At 40.6% G+C, this 20816-nt stretch overlaps 1 protein-coding gene across 1 annotated transcript in view; it reads left to right on the top strand.

Annotated features, from left to right (window-relative positions):
* The window catches only part of smarca4b (SWI/SNF related BAF chromatin remodeling complex subunit ATPase 4b), a 42133-nt gene extending 22517 nt beyond the window's left edge, over positions 1 to 19616 (top strand). Inside the window, exons 17-33 of the mRNA XM_079841795.1 lie at positions 1954 to 2064; positions 2237 to 2479; positions 4435 to 4548; positions 5047 to 5154; positions 5317 to 5403; positions 5483 to 5529; positions 5608 to 5774; positions 10481 to 10644; positions 10718 to 10987; positions 13337 to 13414; positions 13515 to 13733; positions 13804 to 14060; positions 14468 to 14573; positions 14651 to 14752; positions 15747 to 15873; positions 16166 to 16302; positions 16393 to 19616. Of these exons, the coding sequence (XP_079697921.1) occupies positions 1954 to 2064; positions 2237 to 2479; positions 4435 to 4548; positions 5047 to 5154; positions 5317 to 5403; positions 5483 to 5529; positions 5608 to 5774; positions 10481 to 10644; positions 10718 to 10987; positions 13337 to 13414; positions 13515 to 13733; positions 13804 to 14060; positions 14468 to 14573; positions 14651 to 14752; positions 15747 to 15873; positions 16166 to 16302; positions 16393 to 16431 (2376 nt within the window). The 3' untranslated portion in view covers positions 16432 to 19616. The remainder of the gene's footprint in view (positions 1 to 1953; positions 2065 to 2236; positions 2480 to 4434; positions 4549 to 5046; positions 5155 to 5316; positions 5404 to 5482; positions 5530 to 5607; positions 5775 to 10480; positions 10645 to 10717; positions 10988 to 13336; positions 13415 to 13514; positions 13734 to 13803; positions 14061 to 14467; positions 14574 to 14650; positions 14753 to 15746; positions 15874 to 16165; positions 16303 to 16392) is intronic.
* Positions 19617 to 20816: the final 1200 nt, after the last annotated feature.

Genomic DNA, 20816 nt, shown 5'->3' on the forward strand with positions numbered 1-20816 from the left:
ACATGCTAGCAACTTGCTAAAACATGTTAGCAATGTGTTAAATCATGTTAAATCATGTTAACATGCTAAAACATAAAACATTTGTTAAATCTTGCTAGAAACATATTAAAAATGTCCGATGATGTTAGCAACATGTTAAAATATGCTAGCAATTTGCTAAATCATGCTAGCATTGTGTTAAATAGTGCTAGCAAAATGCTAAACATGCAAGCAATGTGTTAAATCATGTTAGCAAAATGCAAAAACATGCTAGAAACGTGCTAAAATATGCAAACAACATGACAAAACATGTTAGCAATGTGTTAAATCATGTTAACATGCTAAAACAAAATAATTGTTAAATCTTGCTAGAAACATCTTAAAAATGTTCGATAATGTTAGCAACATGTTAAAATATGCTAGCAATTTGATAAATCATGCTAGCATTGTGTTAAATAGTGCTAGCAAAATGCTAAACATGCAAGCAATGTGTTAAATCATGTTAGCAACATACAAAAATATGCTAGAAACGTGCTAAAACATGCAAACAACATGACAAAACATTTTAGCAATGTGTTAAATAATGTTCACATGCTAAAACATAAAAAATTTGTTAAATCTAGCTAGAAACATCTTAAAAATGTTTGATAATGTTAGCAAAATTTTAAAATATGCTAGCAATTTTGCTAAATCATGGTAGCATTGTGTTAAATAGTGCTAGCAAAATGTTAAACATGCAAGCAATGTGTTAAATCATGTTAGCAACATGCAAAAACATGCTAGAAACGTGCTAAAACATGCAAACAACATGACAAAGCATGTTAGCAGTGTGTTAAATCATGTTAACAACATGAAAAAACATGCTAGCAATGTGATAAAACATGCAAACAACATAGTAAAACATGTTAGCAATGTGTTAAATCATGTTAACTGCATGTTAAAGCTAAAAATGTGTTATTGTGCTAGAAACATTGTAGAAATGTTAAATAATGTTAGCAACATGTTAAAGTCCCAGTGAGCCGGAAGTTGCAACTGATTTTATTTCAGTGCTGTGACGTATTTCCAAGTGAAATTGATTATTGAAAAGAGGGCAGGGTTTTACTGCAGCGCTCCTCCTCTCCATCTGAGGGGTTAATGATATTCAAACCCAAGCCGTCAAACTGCCGTCATCAGAAAGGGAACAACATTCCAGACCGGAAGTTACTTTTCAGATTTTGATTAAAGATTACTACGGCAAACAAATTTTGTGTATTAACTTGCACAGATTAATTGTTCACCCTAAGACCTGTAATGTGTGCTAACAAAGTAAATAAGATCAAGTAAATAAGATTTTGATTTCATGAGGACTTTAAAATATGCCAGCAATTTGTTAAATCATGCTAGCATTGTGTTAAAAAGTGCTAGCATCACGCTTAAATATGCTAGCAATGTGTTAAACTATGCTAGAAACAAAGTGCTTCGAATTTTTAGCTTTAAAAGTACTAAACTAAAATAAAACTATTCAATTCTTTAAACGTAACCTTCAAACTTCAAGATTTTAAAACTACTTCAAACTTTCAGGTCAGGCTTTCTCAAGCCAACATAAAGTTTGTCTTGACATTTTATCTAGTTTGAAGTTGAAATCACAAAAACTGAGTTTCAATTTTCAATTTCAATGGTTTCCACAGGAGGAATTTTGAGTGTTTCAAATTAGACCTAATTTATGATGATTACTAAAATATGTGACCTGGATAAAAAGGCAATAAAAAAGACACTGACAGTTAACAGTCTGCCGCTTTGAATAAATGTTATTGTATTAAGGAAGTAAATAATTTCATGATTACTTTCAGCAGCTTCAATTTAGTGAGCCACTGTTTGTTAGTAGCTTGTAGTGTTAACCGCTTTATGAAACGGGTAGCTCCTCTGATGTGGCTCAACACTGATGAGTTTCTTGTGGCTCATTGATGGCCTTGTGATCATGTGACATGTGTTCAGGGATCTCCTGCTGCTAGAAGAGCCTTTGTACCACAGCTGCGCAGCGGCAAGTTCAACGTGCTGCTCACTACTTACGAATACATCATCAAAGACAAGCAGGTGCTGGCCAAGGTAAAGCCCGTGAGGTTGGTGTGTGTTCAGACGGATGTGTGTTTGACCCCCTCTCAGCTCTCAGCCCTCTCTTGTAGGTGGGAATAATGTGAGCCATGCTTATGCGCTGCGGTTCATGTGACCTTTGGCCTCGATCAGAGACGCGCTGATGAGCTCATGTCACCTGATACAGATTCGCTGGAAGTACATGATAGTGGACGAAGGTCATCGCATGAAGAACCATCACTGTAAGCTGACGCAGGTGTTGAACACACACTATCTGGCGCCGCGGCGCGTGCTGCTGACGGGGACGCCGCTGCAGAACAAGCTCCCGGAGCTCTGGGCGCTGCTCAACTTCCTGCTGCCCACCATCTTCAAGAGCTGCAGCACGTTCGAGCAGTGGTTCAACGCTCCCTTCGCCATGACCGGAGAGAAGGTACGCCACTCTGTCTGTTTAAAGTGCCCATATTATGCCATTTTAAAAGTTGCTAATTTGAGTTTCCTAAAATAGGTTTAAATTCATACATGCCCAAAAAGGTAAAAAAAAAAAACCTTTCATTTTCTCATAATACACATTGCAGCATCAGCTCTTTTCTCTCAGTGTCTGAAACAGTTGAATAAAGGATTCAGTCTCTCTAAACCCCTCCTTTCCGAGAGCTGCTCTGCTCTGATTGGTCAGATGCCCAGTCTGTTGTGATTGGTCCACCACGGAAACCAAATGACCATTAGCATATCTGAATTTCAGCATATCTGAGTTCTAACCTATCAATTTCAGCGTGATTCAAAGCAAAGTCGTGAAATTAATTTAAGGCCCTGTTTACACCTGGTATTAAAATCTCTTTTGTCCACTTTCAACCACTTCTGTCCTAATTTGTATGTCAATGTATGTACTTTTTCAAATCTTTCGATCTAGTGGACAAAATAAGCTCGCGCAATTTACATATGAACGCGACCAGAGACGACGGAAAAATATATGGAGAGCATCAGCTTTCGTTTTTGTTCTGACAGCCGCAAGACCAGCCGAACACTGAGTGTGTGTTAGATATCAGGAATGATAGAACATTGTGTCTGGTACTTTTTTCATCTACAAACCAAATTTGGGTCTTCAGCCGATAAAGTTTAAATCCCGTCTGGCTAGTGCGCTTCCCATAGTGTTCATGCATTAGGTCAGTCGGGCGGAGAGTATAGGGTCTTTTGTGGCTGTTCGAACACATTCGACCACATAAACATTTACACTACGACAGCAATCCGGTCGAATGTGTTTCCGACTACCTCTGGAAGTGGTCGAAAGTGGACCAGCTCAAAACGTTTTAGGGCCCTTTCACACCTACCTTGTTTGGTCCAGATTTTCTGACTTTTCAGTTTGGTTAGACGAAATTTGGTCAGATGAAAAGAGGTAGTCTCAGTCTGGATCAAACTGAACAAAGGTTCGGTTCGTTTCTAGTGTGAAAGCATTTTCTGTATGGGTCGGACTTTCAGACCATTTACAGGAAGTTCCTGTTTGTGTTTAAATATTATAATGTTATTTTAAAATTTCATCTAGGCTATATTGATTATGAAAAGATGCGCAATATGTTAGAAGACAGAAGGTCAGAAATGATTTTGACCACTTCATTAAGTTTTGTTTTGTTGAAAGCCTTTCTTTAAAGTGAATTTGTATGAGTTTTGTATAAATTGTATCTTAATTTTAATCAACGTTTAATCAGATAATTGCCTGGATTTAATAAATAAGAAGCAAATAGTCTATAGCAGATAACAATCGCGGGAGCGATCACATGCTCTGCACATGAACTGGAGCGTGTCTCAAATAAACCCAAACTCAGCAGCTACTTCCTCACAGACAAGAGAAATATGTGTATATAAAGCTTGAAATGTCCACTTTTAAACGAAACAATTCGAAACAAAAAGAAATAGTCAAGCAATGCGCACCATTCAATAGTGGCAATGATATGCGTCTGTTCATTCATTCTTGTCAAAGACGCTGACGTCAGACGCACGTCCGTTTACAAACCAATCAATGTCCAGATACAGCCCACATAGATGATGATGAGAGGACGCAAGTGTGTCATATAAAGTTCTTTAGTGGGCTCGCATAATTGCAATGTGAAAAACTAACCAAATGTATAAAATGTATCAAAACATGACCTTCGGTTCAGATCTTGGTGCAGACTTTCGGGTGTGAAAACACCTGTATTTAGCGTCGTCCACTTGCTCCGATTGACCAAAACGCATCTTAATACCTGATGTAAAGAGCAATAAATGTAGCACAATGATGTGATAAAGGAAACTAATATGATTCCTATCTTTAAAAAATGTATATTCTTTTCTACATGTGAAGGGATATGAAGGAGTAGTAGACATGACTCACAATAGTGATGATGTCTCTCTCAGGTGGACCTGAATGAGGAGGAGACCATCCTGATCATTCGCCGCCTGCATAAAGTGCTCCGCCCCTTCCTGTTGCGCAGGCTGAAGAAGGAAGTCGAGGCGCAGCTGCCGGAGAAGGTGAGTTTGACTTCAGTCAATATGTGTGTGTCAAGATGTTTCCATCCACCTATTACAAATTTTGGGTTATCACATAGAAAAAAAACGCTGGATGGAAGATGCGCATAAAAAACGTATGCACTCAATTGAGGTGCATAATATTTGATCCGATAAGAAGACGTACGATGGAAACACATTTACTGAATAAATCCCTCCCAATAAAAAACTCAAGAGAACATGGCATTGGTGATTGTTTTTCGCCTGCCGCTCTGAGACGCAACTCATTTATGATGGAGGGAAATTTTTGATTGCAGCAAATTCCAATTTTATTACTGATATTTCACTCCAATTTCACAGGAAGTGACAATTTGGGATGGGATGGAAGCGGTGCTTTATTTACAAATGTTTTATGCAATATATTCCAATTTTGTGCATAAGTTAGATTTGCAACTTTGGATGGAAACATAGCTGGAGTCTCAGACCGATGACGCGTTTGTGCTGTTTTATGTCCATGTGCAGGTGGAATACGTGATAAAGTGTGACATGTCGGCCCTTCAGAGGGTTCTGTACCGACACATGCAGGCCAAAGGAGTGCTGCTAACCGACGGCTCCGAGAAGGACAAGAAGGTGAGGTGTCTCTGCGTTTGTAACCTCTTGCCTGGCAGAAACGCCTCACATCTTCAGTGCAGGAAATCATGAGATCGTTCTGCATCCCGGCAGCTCTTGATCCTCATCTAGATGTAATAAAGCAGACCAGTTGTGTGTTGCTGAACACTGTGTGTGTTTCAGGGTAAAGGCGGCACTAAGACTCTAATGAACACCATCATGCAGCTGAGGAAGATCTGTAATCATCCCTACATGTTCCAGCAAATCGAGGTGCGTGAAAGTGTCTGTCGTAGTGTGTTGATCATCTGGTGAGGCTGTTCTTGCAGTGCTGAATGTGCCGCTTTTGCAGGAGTCGTTTTCTGAGCATCTGGGTTTCTCGGGCGGTATAGTTCAAGGGTGAGTGCCAGGTCAGACCCATTAGATGGCACCAGGAGTAAGACTTTATATGACCTTTATTTAACGTCTGACCTGCAGGGCTGACCTGTACCGAGCCTCAGGGAAGTTTGAGGTGCTGGATCGTATTTTGCCCAAATTACGGGCGTCCAATCACAAAGTGCTGCTCTTCTGCCAAATGACGTCACTGATGACTATAATGGAGGATTATTTTGCTTACCGCAGCTTTAAATATCTTCGTCTGGATGGTGAGTTTGTGTTTCTCTTTTTCTTTAGTTTGTAGTAGAAGTAGAGCATGATGATTATTAGGGGCCAAGCACCGAAGGTGCGAAGGCACCTATTGAAACCGTTAGATTTCTTATTATTATTATTCTTCCGTTTCTTCTTCTTCTTCTTCTTCTTCTTCTTCTTCTTCTTCTTCTTCTTCTTCTTCTTCTTCTTCTTCTTCTTCTTCTTCTTCTTCTTCTTCTTCTTCTTCTTCTTCTTCTTCTTCTTCTTCTTCTTCTTCTTCTTCTTCTTCTTCTTCTTCTTCTTCTTCTTCTTCTTCTTCTTCTTCTTCTTCTTCTTCTTCTTCTTCTTCTTCTTCTTCTTCTTCTTCTTCTTCTTCCGCTCTTGAGTCTATGGCAGCCCATAGAACCGTATGGTAAAAAGTTGTGAAATTTGGCACACTGACAGAGGACAGTCGGAAATGTCACCATACACTGCAAAAAATGCTTTTCTTACTTAGTATTTTTGTCTTGTTTTCAGTCCAAATATCTAAAAAATCTTACATTAAGAAGCATTTACTAGACAAGCAAAAGTTTGTGTCTTGTTTTGGGGGAAAATAACTCAAAATTAAGGGAGTTTTTGCTTAAAATAAGTAAAATATGAATGAAGTACATTGCCAATGGGGTAAGCAAAAAAATCTTGTTTTCTGTTTGAATTAAGATTATTTTGCTTACCCCATTGGCAGATTATTTTGCTTATTTATATACAAAAACTTTTGCTTGTCTAGTAAATGCTTCTTAATGTAAGATTTTTTAGATATTTGGACTGAAAACAAGACAAAAATACTAAGTAAGAAAAGCATTTTTTGCAGTTTAGCAAATTTGGAGTCTCTAACTCAATCTCTCTAGCGCCACCACCAGTCCAAAGTTTGACTCATGTTTATGCTAATAACTTTTGAACGATAAGAGCTAGAAACATAGAAATTACCTATGACGTCATTTTCCGTCATGAGAATGTTCCTGCCATTTTGAATTTCCCAAAACACCTACTTTTGCGAACGCGTCCTAGACAGTTCGTATTTGCACGAAAATTTAACCAGATCATCTTCAGACTATGCTGACAAAAAAACAAAATCAAGTTGATTCGTGAAATCGTTTTCGAAAAACACACAAACAAATTTTACGTAACGCTTGCGAAAACACACTTAAGGCAATATCTCCGCAACGCTTTATCGTATTCAAACCAAACTTGGTACATGTCATCACAAGCATGACCTGAGGCAGCATGCAGCGTTTCGGCACAGTGCCACCTACTGGTCCGGAGATACAAAAAATATAACTTCTGAACCGTGTCTAAAAATCATAAAAGTGATTCAGGGCGGCATGCCGAGTCGTCTGGCCATTTTGAATTATGTGCTAAAATGCTGTATTTTATGAACACATGAACGGATTGTTACGAAACTCGATATGGGTCATCAGCACGATGCCCTGAAGGAGCCTGACCTAGTGGATAATTTGTTTTTCAAACGCTTATAACTTTGGGTGTGATTAACTTATCTTCATGGGAGTAACTTTTTTTGTCTCCTGAATCCTTGCCGAGTCCAACGATACCAGATTTGTCAGGTTTCGGTGTATGGTTTGTGCAGCGTTGAAATTTAGCACTATAAAATTTAGCGTTTATTAGCTGATATCGCGGAAACCGCTAGTCCGATCGAGACGAAACCAGCGTCAGAAGTTCGGAAACATAGGTCGATAGTTAAATGCTAATACCCAAATGTCAAAATATTGATATTAAGGGGGAGTAAAATCCAATCAAAGTCAAGTGTCAGTAATTTTTTACGTGTTTTTTCATATAAACGTCTATAACTCCAAAACGAAATTAGATATTTTCACCAAAATTGACACACACATGTATGGGCTCACTCCGATGACAAAAAAATGGTAGGATTGTGCCTCTTGGTGGCGCTATAATAGAACAAAACATGAAATTCTCATAGACTACAATGCTTTTTTCAGCCTTTTTGCCTAAAATCATCTCATTGCTGCCGTTTATCTGACTCTCCCAGCCATTTTGGCATGTCTTGTCTTCTTATTTGCGCATGGCCCCGGTATTGCTGCTGCTTGCAGCTATATTTATTATTATTATTAATGATGCTGATCTGGACAAATCCAACCGTACCTCATTTTTTTACCTGCTGAAGGGCCATTTGGACTCCAGATGTATCCTGACACCAGGATATCATGATATGATTTCCATGATGCAGAAAACGTGGATAGAATTGTGGAATCCAGTCATAAAAATGGAATTTACCATATAACGCGGGATGTCATGAATAAGTTAAATGTAATGCTGTACATTTAATCAAATCATGATGCCGTTTCACTATGTGAGGACATGAACTTCATCTCCAGAGCCGCTCTGAGAGTCACTTCACCAAGATTTCACCATTTTATTTAAGAAAAACTATTACCATTTCACACCACGCCTGCTGCACTCCTCTCAGAAACTGAAGCCTACGCGCTTCGATCGCCCCCCCGGTGGCTGGTCCCAGTATAGCTCATAAACCCCACCCCTCCATGTATTACAATGGACGTGAGACGAACTAAACAATTCAATTCCACTTTAAATAATTTTTTCCCAAAGTTGGTTTCTGTCATTTTAGGCAGTTTTTATCACGATGATTTCATTTCAAGTGTTTGTTTTTTAAATAAGTTTAGTTTTAGTTAGTTATTTGATGCTATAAAAACGGGGGGTGTGACGTCATGATTGACAGCTGAGATTGACGGCTTCTCTGAGTGAACTTGTCACTGAGGCACTAACAGACTTTTTTCTGTATTTTTGGGAGGAGATTGGAGCTTTAGCTTTAATTTCTACATTTTCGTAACTGTTTATTTCACACCAATATAATGAATTGTTCTGCATCTGTGAGAGTGTGGGCGGGCTTTTGATAATCACGCCTCTACTTCCTGCTCTCTACTGTGCAGACTCGGTCCCAAATCTGCGCAAGATGTCAGCGCCGTGTGCGGCCTCCGAAAGCTTCAACTCTCGTCAGCGGAAGTCAATGAAGTCGTGTCGTCCATATTTTTTCACGGTCTATGTTTCACACATAAACACAGAAACTCAAAGGTCTTCACGACAACCCGCCAAAATAAAAGTTTGGTTTAACTTGAAGAAATTGTGACAGAAGTATATTACTGCTGTAATACTGTACATGTACCTCCATTAATAATAAAATAAAACTTTTTTTTTTTTTTTAAGGAGGAATCACAATTTTTTCTTCAATATAAATAAAACATAAGGGCACTATTATTGTAACAATATATATATATATTAAGTTTTATGAATTCAATTGATTAGACATGCTTTATGATTACCAAAATAGACTTTTAGATGATTTAAAAATGGAATTAACCCTTTAAAATGGAATTCAGAAAAATGTAAACGGAAAATTTGGGAATAATAAAACGGAATTTGAGAAAAAATAAAATGTAGTTCATAGGGCTCTAAAAATGTCATTTTTGTAAACCCTCTAGCGCTGTTCAGAAATTTTTGACCGAATTTTTTTTTAACGTTTTGCTTTTGTTATACATTTTTTACTTTATTGGAATGGTACGAAACCTGGTAAAGATTTTGGCCCTTGCTGTTTGAACACACACAAAAAAAATCGTGGACATGATATGAAAAGGTCAAATGGTCCTGAAAAAAATGGTCACACTTGTATTGTTCGCGGTAAAAGATGAGCGCATTGGAAATGAACGTGAGACGAATTTCATCTAGTGGAAACTATTGGAACTGCGGCCAAACAAAATCACACTGAAAGCTCATTTTTTGAGATATCAACCTCAAAATTGGAACAGCTCGTTTAGATTTATGGCTTTGATTTTCTCACAGTTTTAGAGTAAAACGTGTTTTGGAAAATATTTCATATAAAAATTGAAAATGGTATTTTAAAAAACAATAAATATAAAATTTCAGTTCAAAAGTTTACTTTTTAAAACGTTTCACTTCAGCAGTTATCTGCCATGTGTCATCTAAATAAAGAGACCAAACTTAAATCTGTGATCCAAAACATTCAAGATTTATGTTGGAAATTTTCTTTTTTTAGGTCCATGCTGAAAAAGAGAATAAATGGAGTATAACTACTGCATAAATATAATTTGGTACCATAATATCTCCTAAAAATAAATATAATTATTGAAAAATAAAATATTATTGAACTAAAATATAGTACCAGAGAAGTAGTCCAGAAAAATTATAACAGAATAAATAAAGCGGATTTCTCATGGCCCTAACAACATTAAACATGCAGAATCATGAGAAATGGTTAAGCCAACTCTGCTATTGTGTCAAGCATCGCTTACATTTTCTTCAGAATATGAGTTTCAGTCTGGTCCACTTAAGTCAAAAACACCATAGACAAACTTTTAGTCAACTTTTTATTGGCATATTTAGCAAAAATGTTCATTTGGCGATACGGCTCTGCTCTAAATTCCCCATCCTTTTCATGAGCTCCATAAAAAGCCAAGACAGGGAACAGCAGCAGATCCTGGGGACAACCTCCCATTTTTTAAACTGGGAGAGCAGCGAAATCCCCCATTTAGAACAGAGTATGCGTCAATGACAACAGAATGACATTGATTTAGTTAAACACAGTTTTAGGAGGAGCTGGGGAGGAGGTGGGTCGCAAAGCAGCTTGACTACATGTCCTGCCTGAACTAACGCAGAATGCTTGATTGGTGTGTTTCAGGCACGACTAAAGCAGAGGATCGCGGGATGCTGCTTAAGACCTTCAATGATCCGGCCTCTCAGTACTTTATATTCCTGTTGAGCACCAGGGCAGGAGGACTGGGCCTCAATCTCCAGAGCGCCGATACCGTCATCATATTCGACAGCGACTGGAACCCTCATCAGGTAGCACTTTCACAAGGCATTATCATCAGTTGGGATTTGTGCCGTTCAGAACTCATGCTCGTTCCGTGTGCAGGACCTCCAGGCGCAGGATCGAGCCCACCGGATCGGGCAGCAGAACGAGGTGCGGGTTCTGCGTCTCTGTACCGTGAACAGTGTAGAAGAGAAAATCCTGGCGGCCGCTAAATACAAGCTGAATGTCGACCAGAAGGTGATCCAGGCTGGCATGTTCGACCAGAAGTCGTCGAGTCATGAGCGCCGAGCGTTTCTGCAGGCCATTCTGGAGCACGAGGAGCAGGACGAGGTCAGGAGTATCACTCTCCCTGCGTATAGTAGGCAACAAACAGTATGTAAGCTGAGTATTATATCCAAATTCATAGTATTTATAAACCAGTAGGCGAAATATATCCGGATGACCTAATACTTCTGAAGTGCGCATATGATGGATACTTTTCAATGGCAGTGAATTGATGCAACTGAGGCCGTAGATCACATGACAGTGACAACATGGCAGATTTAAAAGACTTGATCGGCGTTGTGTCATAGCTGGGGGCGGAGTCAACGTGGGGGAAAACAGTCCATTCCCCCACAATGTAAATGCATGGGGTTAACCCAGTTTAGCCGGTGTAGAATCCCTTCTGCCGCTCGACAGAGCAAGATGTACTGATATATAGAAAAACTGAGCCATATCGGGTCAGATTGTCCGTACAATATCTGTGACTGATAAACGACCCAAAAGAATCAATGGCCAGAGGTGTCATTTTCTCATCAAAATACATGCTGCTCCCCGACCCCTATATGGGTATGACATGCCAACTTCATAAATCACCCAGTCTTTCGATGAAGATTTTTGAGTTTTTGAATTTAATGGTTTAAAAGTATGTTTTAATGTTTTAAAATGATCATAAAACGTGTCTTGTGCTATGAAATTGACATGTCAGTGTCACAATATTATTAGAATTACTGACAATAGCAAAGTTTTTTATTAACTTTTTTATAGCAACCGTCTTCATCAAAAGCCTGGGTGATTTATGAAGTTGCCTAGCAATTATGTTGTGTAACATTTGTGGGAGCAGCATGAATTTTAACGAGTACATATAATGTTATCAGCTTGAAGCACAAGCATGAGCCCAGCCCTTCCCATCATGAAATAATGTTTTGTACATTAATAACCTCATGCATTATGTGGGTATGTGATGACTCGTTGTGAAAAACTGCTTTAACGATAAATTGAGTCCCGTGACAAGTATGACTTTATTGGCGTTTTGTTCAACAAACTTTTGCCATTGCAATTAATGAAATCTCTTTTTTTTAATCTTTACAATAATACCAGCATCATGTAGTGGACATGTTTAATTGTAATGGACGTATTCAGGCTTTCGGAATTGACGAACGGTTCTGTCTGTTTATTTAGCAGTATAAAACTTCAGATCAGGGTTTTTTTAACTTGCTAGAAGTGCAGAACGCCACATGGCAACTTTTCGGGACTGCACCTAGCAAAAATAAATCGTAATCATTACAAAGAGTAAAGATAAAGTGTCTAACATGGTCAACGTGCATTCATTCTAATGGCTTGTTTTCCCCCACGGCATATGGCGGATATGACGTTTTGAGGGCGTTCCCAGTAATGCCGACCAAGTCTATACGTCCAAATTGAAAGATACTATATAGAATATTCTTTTAACAGTTGCAATGCAAGTTTCAAATCAAATATATTACCTACTATACAGTATGTGATTTCGGACGTCCTGGAATATTCCAATATTTAACGGAATGTTTCAGTAATGAATGATTCATGAAAACTCTACTGCCATAAACTGCTTAAGTCAATAATCCGAATAAATCTGCCTGTATTAACCTGAATATTGGGTCATGCAAACACCTTATTCTGAATATCAGCTGTAACTGAGTGTTTTGACATCTGCATGATTCTAAACAGAGTTTTTATGGGAGATTTATCTTACAAACATGAGAAGTGAGCGTGGATCACTGTAAAGATGTGCAAATGTTTAAAGGGTTTGTGATGAATTCAAAGAGACTGGTTGTGTGCATACACACAATAACAGATTTTTATAAAGCTAAAGTGCCCATATTATGCTATTTTACAGATTCCTAGTATTGTTTTGGCGTCTCCTACAATAGGTTTACATGAATCAAGGTCAGAAAACACTTTCATTTTCTCACAATACACATTACAGCATCAGCTCTTTTCTCACAGTGTCTGAAACGATTTGATCAAAGATTCAGTCTCTCTAAACTCTGCCTTTCTGATTGGTCAGATGACCCAGTCTGTTGTGATTGGTCAGAAACCAAACACTCATTATCATATCTGAATCTCAGCTCTTCCTCAGCACTTGATGCACAGTGATGCGAACAGTAACGATCTTTGAAATTTTGCAGACCTTTTACAATCACGAACAGCTCTGTTACACACTACATGAAAGGTCATATCTGAAAAAGCATAATAAGGGCATTTGAATGTGATCTGATAATAAGAGCGAGCATCTACAGGATTCAGTGAGAGAATGTTGTTTATTCAGAATATGCAGATTAATATGAATATCCTGGTAGCTGTGATGCATCGAAACCGTATATTCTGTGTCTATGTAAATCATTGTCATGGATCTTTTCTTTATTTTCTGTACTTTCTGTAATTTCTGAAGCTCTGTCCCTTGGTGTTTTCTGTTTCTGTCAGGAAGAAGATGAAGTGCCGGACGACGAGACTGTAAATCAGATGATCGCCCGCAGTGAAGACGAGTTTGACCAGTTCATGGTCTTTTTTCCTTTTTCTCTCACTTACACTTACAGAGTCGATTTCGATCACCAAACCCTGATTGAATCCAAATGAACTTCCATTGTCTGTTTCTGTGTAGCGCATGGATCTGGATCGCCGCCGCGAGGAAGCTCGCAATCCGAAGCGAAAGCCTCGTCTCATGGAGGAGGACGAGCTGCCCACGTGGATCATGAAAGATGATGCCGAGGTGGAAAGGCTCACCTGTGAGGAAGAAGAGGAGAAGATGTTCGGCCGCGGCTCCCGTCAGAGAAAAGAGGTCGATTATAGCGATTCGCTCACAGAGAAACAGTGGCTAAAGGTCAGATATATACAGTTCGTTTTCTTCTCTTCCTCTGTCAGACATTTCTGATCTCTGGCTCTTTCCTCAGGCTATTGAGGATGGGACTCTGGAGGAGATCGAGGAAGAGGTGCGACACAAGAAAACGGCTCGGAAGAGGAGGCGCGATCGGGATCCGGATGCCATTCCGTCCACTTCAGGTGCTCGTGGAGGGAGAGACCGAGACGACGACAGCAAAAGACAGAAAAAACGAGGTCGCCCGCCCTCCGAGAAGCTGTCGCCGAACCCTCCGTCACTCACCAAGAAGATGAAGAAGATCGTGGATGCTGTTATTAAATATAAGGAGAAGTGAGTGGCAATGGCGTTTCCAAAAAGGATGAGTTGGTGAGAGAGTCCAGTATGCGTTCAGTATGTGTGTTGTTAGTTATGGATCTCTGGGATGGGTTTTTGTGTCTTCAGATGTTTCTTGTGATGTGGAAATGTTGCGCCTTGTAGATTTTCCTAGGTCTTGTCACAGAAGTGAAGATGTCTCCATTATATTATACTTTTCTGCATGACCTGCACATCGACAACAGCAGAACAGATTACCAGAAATTACATTTGAATAGGATTTTAAACCACATGTGATCCGATCAGGATGTGCACATAATCGGATTTGGACTGTCAGTCTGAACAAGTCTTCGGAGACATCAAGTGTATGAATTATTCCTCGCTAAGCATGCATGACTGATGTGCGTTTGTTCTGAATGTTGCAGTAACGGCCGTCAGTTGAGCGAGGTGTTCATCCAGCTGCCGTCACGGAAGGAACTGCCCGAGTATTACGAGCTGATCCGCAAACCTGTGGACTTCAGGAAGATCAAGGTCAGTGTGTCAGCAGTAAGGGATTTCAGGGTTTATTCAGGTGTTATTTGGTTACACAGATGTTTGTGTCTGTGCAGGAGCGCATTCGGAGTCATCGGTACCGCAGCCTCAATGATCTGGAGAGAGACGTGATGCTGCTGTGTCAAAACGCTCAAACCTTCAACCTCGAGGGCTCACTGGTTAGATACACACACACACACACACACACACACTCACATACATACACACACACACAGACACACACTCTCACAGACACACGTCTGGTTTGCTATCTTTGTGTGGACTCTCCTTAGTCTTAAATGTTTTTTATCCTGTACAAACTGTATATTTTCTCCCCTTACACTAACCCTACCCCTAAACCTACCCATCACACAAAACTTTCTGCATTTTTACATTTAATAAAAAAAACATTCTGTGTAATTTACAAGCTTGTTTTCTCATGGGGACCTCAATTTAGGGGCCCACTGTGACACGAGTCCCCATGATTCTGTGTGCATTCAGGTTAAAGTTTCCACCAGGATAGAAAAACATGAACACACACTCACATAGACAATTACACACACACACTCAGACACACAGACACACAAACTCACACACACACAGACACACACATGTTGGGTTTTCATGTTTTATGGGAACTTTCCATAGGCGTAATGGTTTTTATACCGTACATACTGTATATTCTATCCCCCTACACTGCCCCTGCCCCTAAACCTACCCATCACACACACACACACACACACTGCCCCTGCCCCTAAACCTACCCATCACAGGAGACACTCTGCATTTTTACATTTTCAAAAAACATCACTTAGTCTGATTTTTAAGATGTTTTCCTCGTGGGGACCTAAAAATGTCCCCACAAGGACGAGGATTTCGGATATTGCCATCTTTGTGGGGACATTTTGTCCCCGTAACGTAGGGATTACCAGTCCACACTCACACAGACACACACACACTCACATACAGACACACACACACACTCAGACACACACTCACACAGACACACACACACTCACATACAGACAGACACACAGACACAAACACAAAAACTCACTCACACACACACTTCAGCTCAACTCTCAGCTGCAGACGATCTTTAGAAAACTCACACTGAATACACGTACATACATTTATAAATGTATTCTCTCTCTTTGTTTGTGTGTGTGTCAGATCTACGAGGACTCTATCGTACTGCAGTCGGTCTTCACCAGCCTGTGTCAGAAGATCGAGAGAGAGGAAGAGAGTGATGGAGAGGAGAGTGAGGAAGATGAAGAGGATGAAGGCTCAGATTCAGAGAGTCAGTCAAACTAAAAAGTTATTTATTTAAGGCGCCATCTTACTACCCAGCTGGCAGGAAACATTCTCAGAACTTCGGCTAAGCCAACTAGGTGTTGGTCTGTAATGGTTGGGTAATTTAAATTTTTGGGTGAACTATCCCTTTAAACCAAAAGTACACTTCGGTTTCTATGTGTTTTTTTACATGCGATGTGAATTTCATCATCAGCAGAAACACAAATGCATAGTTGGATGCGGCCTGTAGAGAGGGACACTACTGACCATGTGTGTTTATCTAACGTGTGTGTTTGTAGCTCGGTCCGTGAAGGTGAAGATTAAGCTGAGCCGTAAGGACAGAAGTGCAGAGCGTGGCAAAGGACGCAGGAGAACCGCGAGAACCCGTGCGAAACCCGTCGTTAGTGACGATGACACCGATGAGGAGCAGGAGGAGGTGACACACACACACGGCACGCAAAACATCTAGTTGCGTCAAACTACATGAATGATGGCGCGTGTATGTGACTCTCTCGTGTTTGTTCAGGATCGATCCAACAGCCCCAGCGAGGAGGAGCAGGGATGAAGATCCACAGCAAACCAATAAAGAAACAAACCCTTCATACAGTAGATGAACACCATCGCCCCAGTCACCTCACAATGCTTTACGCCCAGAATAATCGTACGTTTACACATTCATTATGCGTTTGTGAAGAAAGAAGGAATCTCTGTGCCTGTATTGAGATGTTGTGGCTGTAGATGCGTTTGCTTTTTAAAATCTCACAGTGATGCGGAGACTTCAGACCGGGACGATCGTCATGTTTCTGTGACGCTGAGTATTAGACATTGCGGTTTTAGAAGAGCAACATTTGTGATCGTCTGTCAGATGATTTAGTATGAAACAGTAACCTGTCAATTATTTGCACTAGTGTGTTATTTGCATGTACAATGTGGTAGTATAGAAGTTATTATATGATGATATGATGATTATTTTGCTGTAATGTGATGAGTTTTAGGGCCGTTCACACTGACCCTCTGAAACCTCATGTAAATGTGAAGCGTTTTAAGGGGCTGTTCGCACAGAACGCGTTTTTTCATTGTTTTTCTATGTAAGTGTGTTTGACCTCTGCACTCATGTCTCACATCTCGTACATGACACAGCGTTCTAGGAACGATAAGTGTTTTCCCATCAAAACTGATTAGGTTTGGCTTAATGTACTTATTGATAGCCTACTATATACAGGCACACTAATGGGCACAGAATTTGAACACAGCATGCCAAATTGCACATTAATTGCTCTCTTTATAATGTTTTTATGGGAGGAAACATTTAACGTAAAACACATTGTGTTCATATTCTGGGCTCTCACCTGATTGCCTGTACAAAGTATGTTTTATTAATAAGCTATATACCGAATTTAGTCTTTTAATATAATTGTTATGAGGCATCAAGCCACCCTTAACAGGCTATTTAGCGTGTTGCGTTAATATTCTGTGCTTGTCTGTTTGATTCTGTGTATATATGCATCATAAATAAGGTGTACTGTATACTGAGGGTATGTTTACATGACAATAGAAATAGTTTTTCCTTTGCGTTTTTCGTGTACAGACAACAGTGTTGTCAAAACAATCCCAGTTCGCAGGGATCCATGAAAACGACTAAAAACGCTGTATTCTGCTGCCAGGCCAGTGTTTGGTGATGTCACTTTGTAATGAAACACTACACGCCTATAGACTGAACACGTAATACGCATGACGTCACAAATTCACGTTTTATAGTTTACACAGAGACCGGTATCGTTGCATTTGTGCATTTTCAGGCCCCTAAATTTACACGTTGACGTGTAAATGAACAGCCAAAAGCGCATTAGTTGTTTTTTAGTTGAAAATGGGGTTGTGTAAACGGTCTGTTTATATCACTGTATATGTCCATTGAGCCACGTTAAGCGGTTTTCATGTTAAGTGTTTAAGGACTGTTCACACAGAACACATTCTTCCATTCCACTGCCATGCTTTTCCATAGTTTTTTCCAATATAAACGTGCACTAGATGGACGTGTTTGATCAACGGATGTGTTTGACTAGACCTTGCATTTTTTCCCATTCCGCTGGGTTAGGTATTGCATTCTTAAACGGGCAATTCACACAGAACACACTTTTTGCTTTGAAAAACACGGGACGCAGGCAGTAAAATGGGGGAAAACGCGTTTTTTTAAAAGTTCGACTTCTTTTAACTTGAGCGCCGCGTTTTTGGAATGCCTCGTCATGTGCGTCGCGCTGCAAAAACGCAACAGTCACGGTGCATTCACACAGGGCGTCGGCATTAACGCTTCTCATTTACTTTGAATGGGTGACGTCACGCGTTGCCAAACTGAATTGTGGGTCGCGTTACGTTACTGGCGTTGCTTGCGGCCAATCAGATCATCTTCCGCTTATCCGGGGCCGGGTCGTGGGGCCAACAGCCTAAGCAGAGATGCCCAGACTTCCCTCTCCCGAGCCACTTCCTCCAGCTCTTCCGGGGGAACCCCGAGGCGTTCCCAAGCCAGCCGGGATTCCTCCAGCGTGTCCTAGGTCTTCCCCGGGGTCTCCTCCCAGTGGGACGTGCCCAGAAAACCTCCCCAGGAGGCATCCGAAATAGATCCCTGAGCCACCTCAGCTGGCTTCTCTCGATGTGGAGGAGCAACGGCTCTACTCTGAGCTCCTCCCGAGTGACCGAGCTTCTCACCCTATCTCATATGTGAGATGGTGGTCCAGTGGGTTAAACCATCTCCTTCTTCACCACGACAGACCGGTACATCGACTGCATTACTGCAGAAGCTGCACCAATCCGTCTGTCAATCTCCCTCATCCTTCCCTCACTCGTGAACAAGACCCCGAGATACCTGAACTCCTCCACTTGAGGCAGGAACTCTCCACCCACATGAAGTGGGCAATCCACCCTTTTCCGACTGAGAACCATGGCCTCGGACTTGGAGGAGCTGATTCTATGAGCCAATCAGAGCCAATCAGATCGCCTATGCAAATACCATAGCGCAGACGCTAGCCAATTGTGTTCATGCAACGGCGGAAAAGTAATGTGATTGGCTGTTGTCAGTCACTATGATAGTTGCATCAACACCAAGCTTCAGACACGCCCACCGCCAAGAGATGGCCCGTGTGAATGCAACAGTCAAACACATCCGTCTAGCGCGTGTTTACATAGAAAAACATTGAAAAAGTAGCATAGTGGAATGAAATAACGTGTTTTGTGTGAACTGGCCCTTAAACACAAAAGCGCATTCTTTATGAATGGCCCCTTTTATTAGTATGTCCCCGTGGGATCCACCTGTATGAAGAAGTGTTTGTCACTGAATCGCTGCTCATTTATGTAACGGTGACTAACTCTGCCACATCGCTGGCATAGAATAATGATGTCCGTTATTTGTCACTCCTGAAAGCTTTAAATGTGGACTGTCCTTGACAGCGGCCATCAGCGATGAGACAGATCAGTGATCGAGAGATTGAATCGAATCGTTGTCCGTGTGAACTGCCCTTCAATCAGATGTTTGTCGAGAACGAGTTTATTCATGTTTTAGACTGTCCGTTGCTGCCCGCCGATCTTTAACTCTGTATCTGGTGTTTTGATGGCTGATTTGCTCTCCGTGACTGTAGATGAATCATATTATTCCTGATGTTTCTAGCAGCTCTTTAAAGGCATGTGCACTTACTGTAGTGAATGTATGTTTGTGCGTGTAGATTTTCATTCACTAGATGATACCCAATAAATATTAAAACCTTATGTCTGTGTTTGTACTGTAGTTTTCCATTGTAGATGCTGATGTTGGGTGATTCTTGTCGGGGGTTTCTCTCTAGAGAAAATAGAGAAGAAACAAACTGTGATGCTCTGTGTATTCTGACACCTTTCTATCAGAACCAGCATTCATTTCTTGAGCAATTTGATCTACAGTAGCTCGTCTGTTTGATCGGACCACACGGGCCAGCCTTCGCTCCCCATGTGCATCAATGAGCCTTGGCCATGACCCTGTCGCCGGTTGACCACTGTTCCTTCCTTGGGCCACTTTTGATAGAGACTGACCCCTGCAGACCGGGAACAGAGCTGCAGTTTTGGAGATGCTCTGACCCAGTCGTCTAGCCATCACAATTTGGCCCTTGTCAAACTCGCTCAAATCCTTACGCTTGCCCATTTTTCCTGCTTTTAACACATCAACTTTGAGGACAAAATGTCCACTTGCTGCCTAATATATCCCACCCACTAACAGCTGATGAAGAGATAATCAGTGCTATTCACTTCACCTGTCGTAATGTTATGCCTGATCGGTGTATATATGGCGGCTGCTATATTGTGATGCTGGAACATAGAACAAACTCTCCACAAACGACTGTATTAAACTCTGAAGCACAGAATCCTCTAATATGTCATTGTATGCTTAGAAATTAATGTTGTCCTCACAGGAATGACAGAAACAAACGCTCATCAGAAGGAGGGGGCACATACTTCTGAATGCATCTGGCTGGCAAATGTTGATTTTGTGTGTAGTAAGACACTATAACCACTAGGTGGCGTCAATGATCATGAACAGCTTCAGTTGTGGTTGTAGTTTTATCGTGTTGGCTGCAGAATTCAATGAACAGTGGGGATGTTTTGGATTTGTTTGGACTATTTATATCTAATCATGTTGGTCTCAAGAACACTAAAGAGGAAAACTTCAAGAACTTTTTGTCATGTCACTAATGTTCTGATGATAATGATGAAGGAGAACAGAATGTGTGGGTGAGGGTAGATGCGTAATGTGTTGGGTAATGTCTTAGTTGTAGTGTAATATTAGAATTGTGAAATGACTGATGCATGCCGTTTGGAAATGTTATGTTTTGTGTTGTATGGATGAAGTGTGACTGTATGGCTGTCTCTCGATTCCCCAAGAAAAATGTCTCCTATGAGAGACAATAAAGGATAAACTAACTATCTACTAAT

Source organism: Gobio gobio (assembly GCF_949357685.1).
Source record: "Gobio gobio genome assembly, chromosome: 17".
Classification (NCBI taxonomy): Eukaryota; Metazoa; Chordata; class Actinopteri; order Cypriniformes; family Gobionidae; genus Gobio; species Gobio gobio.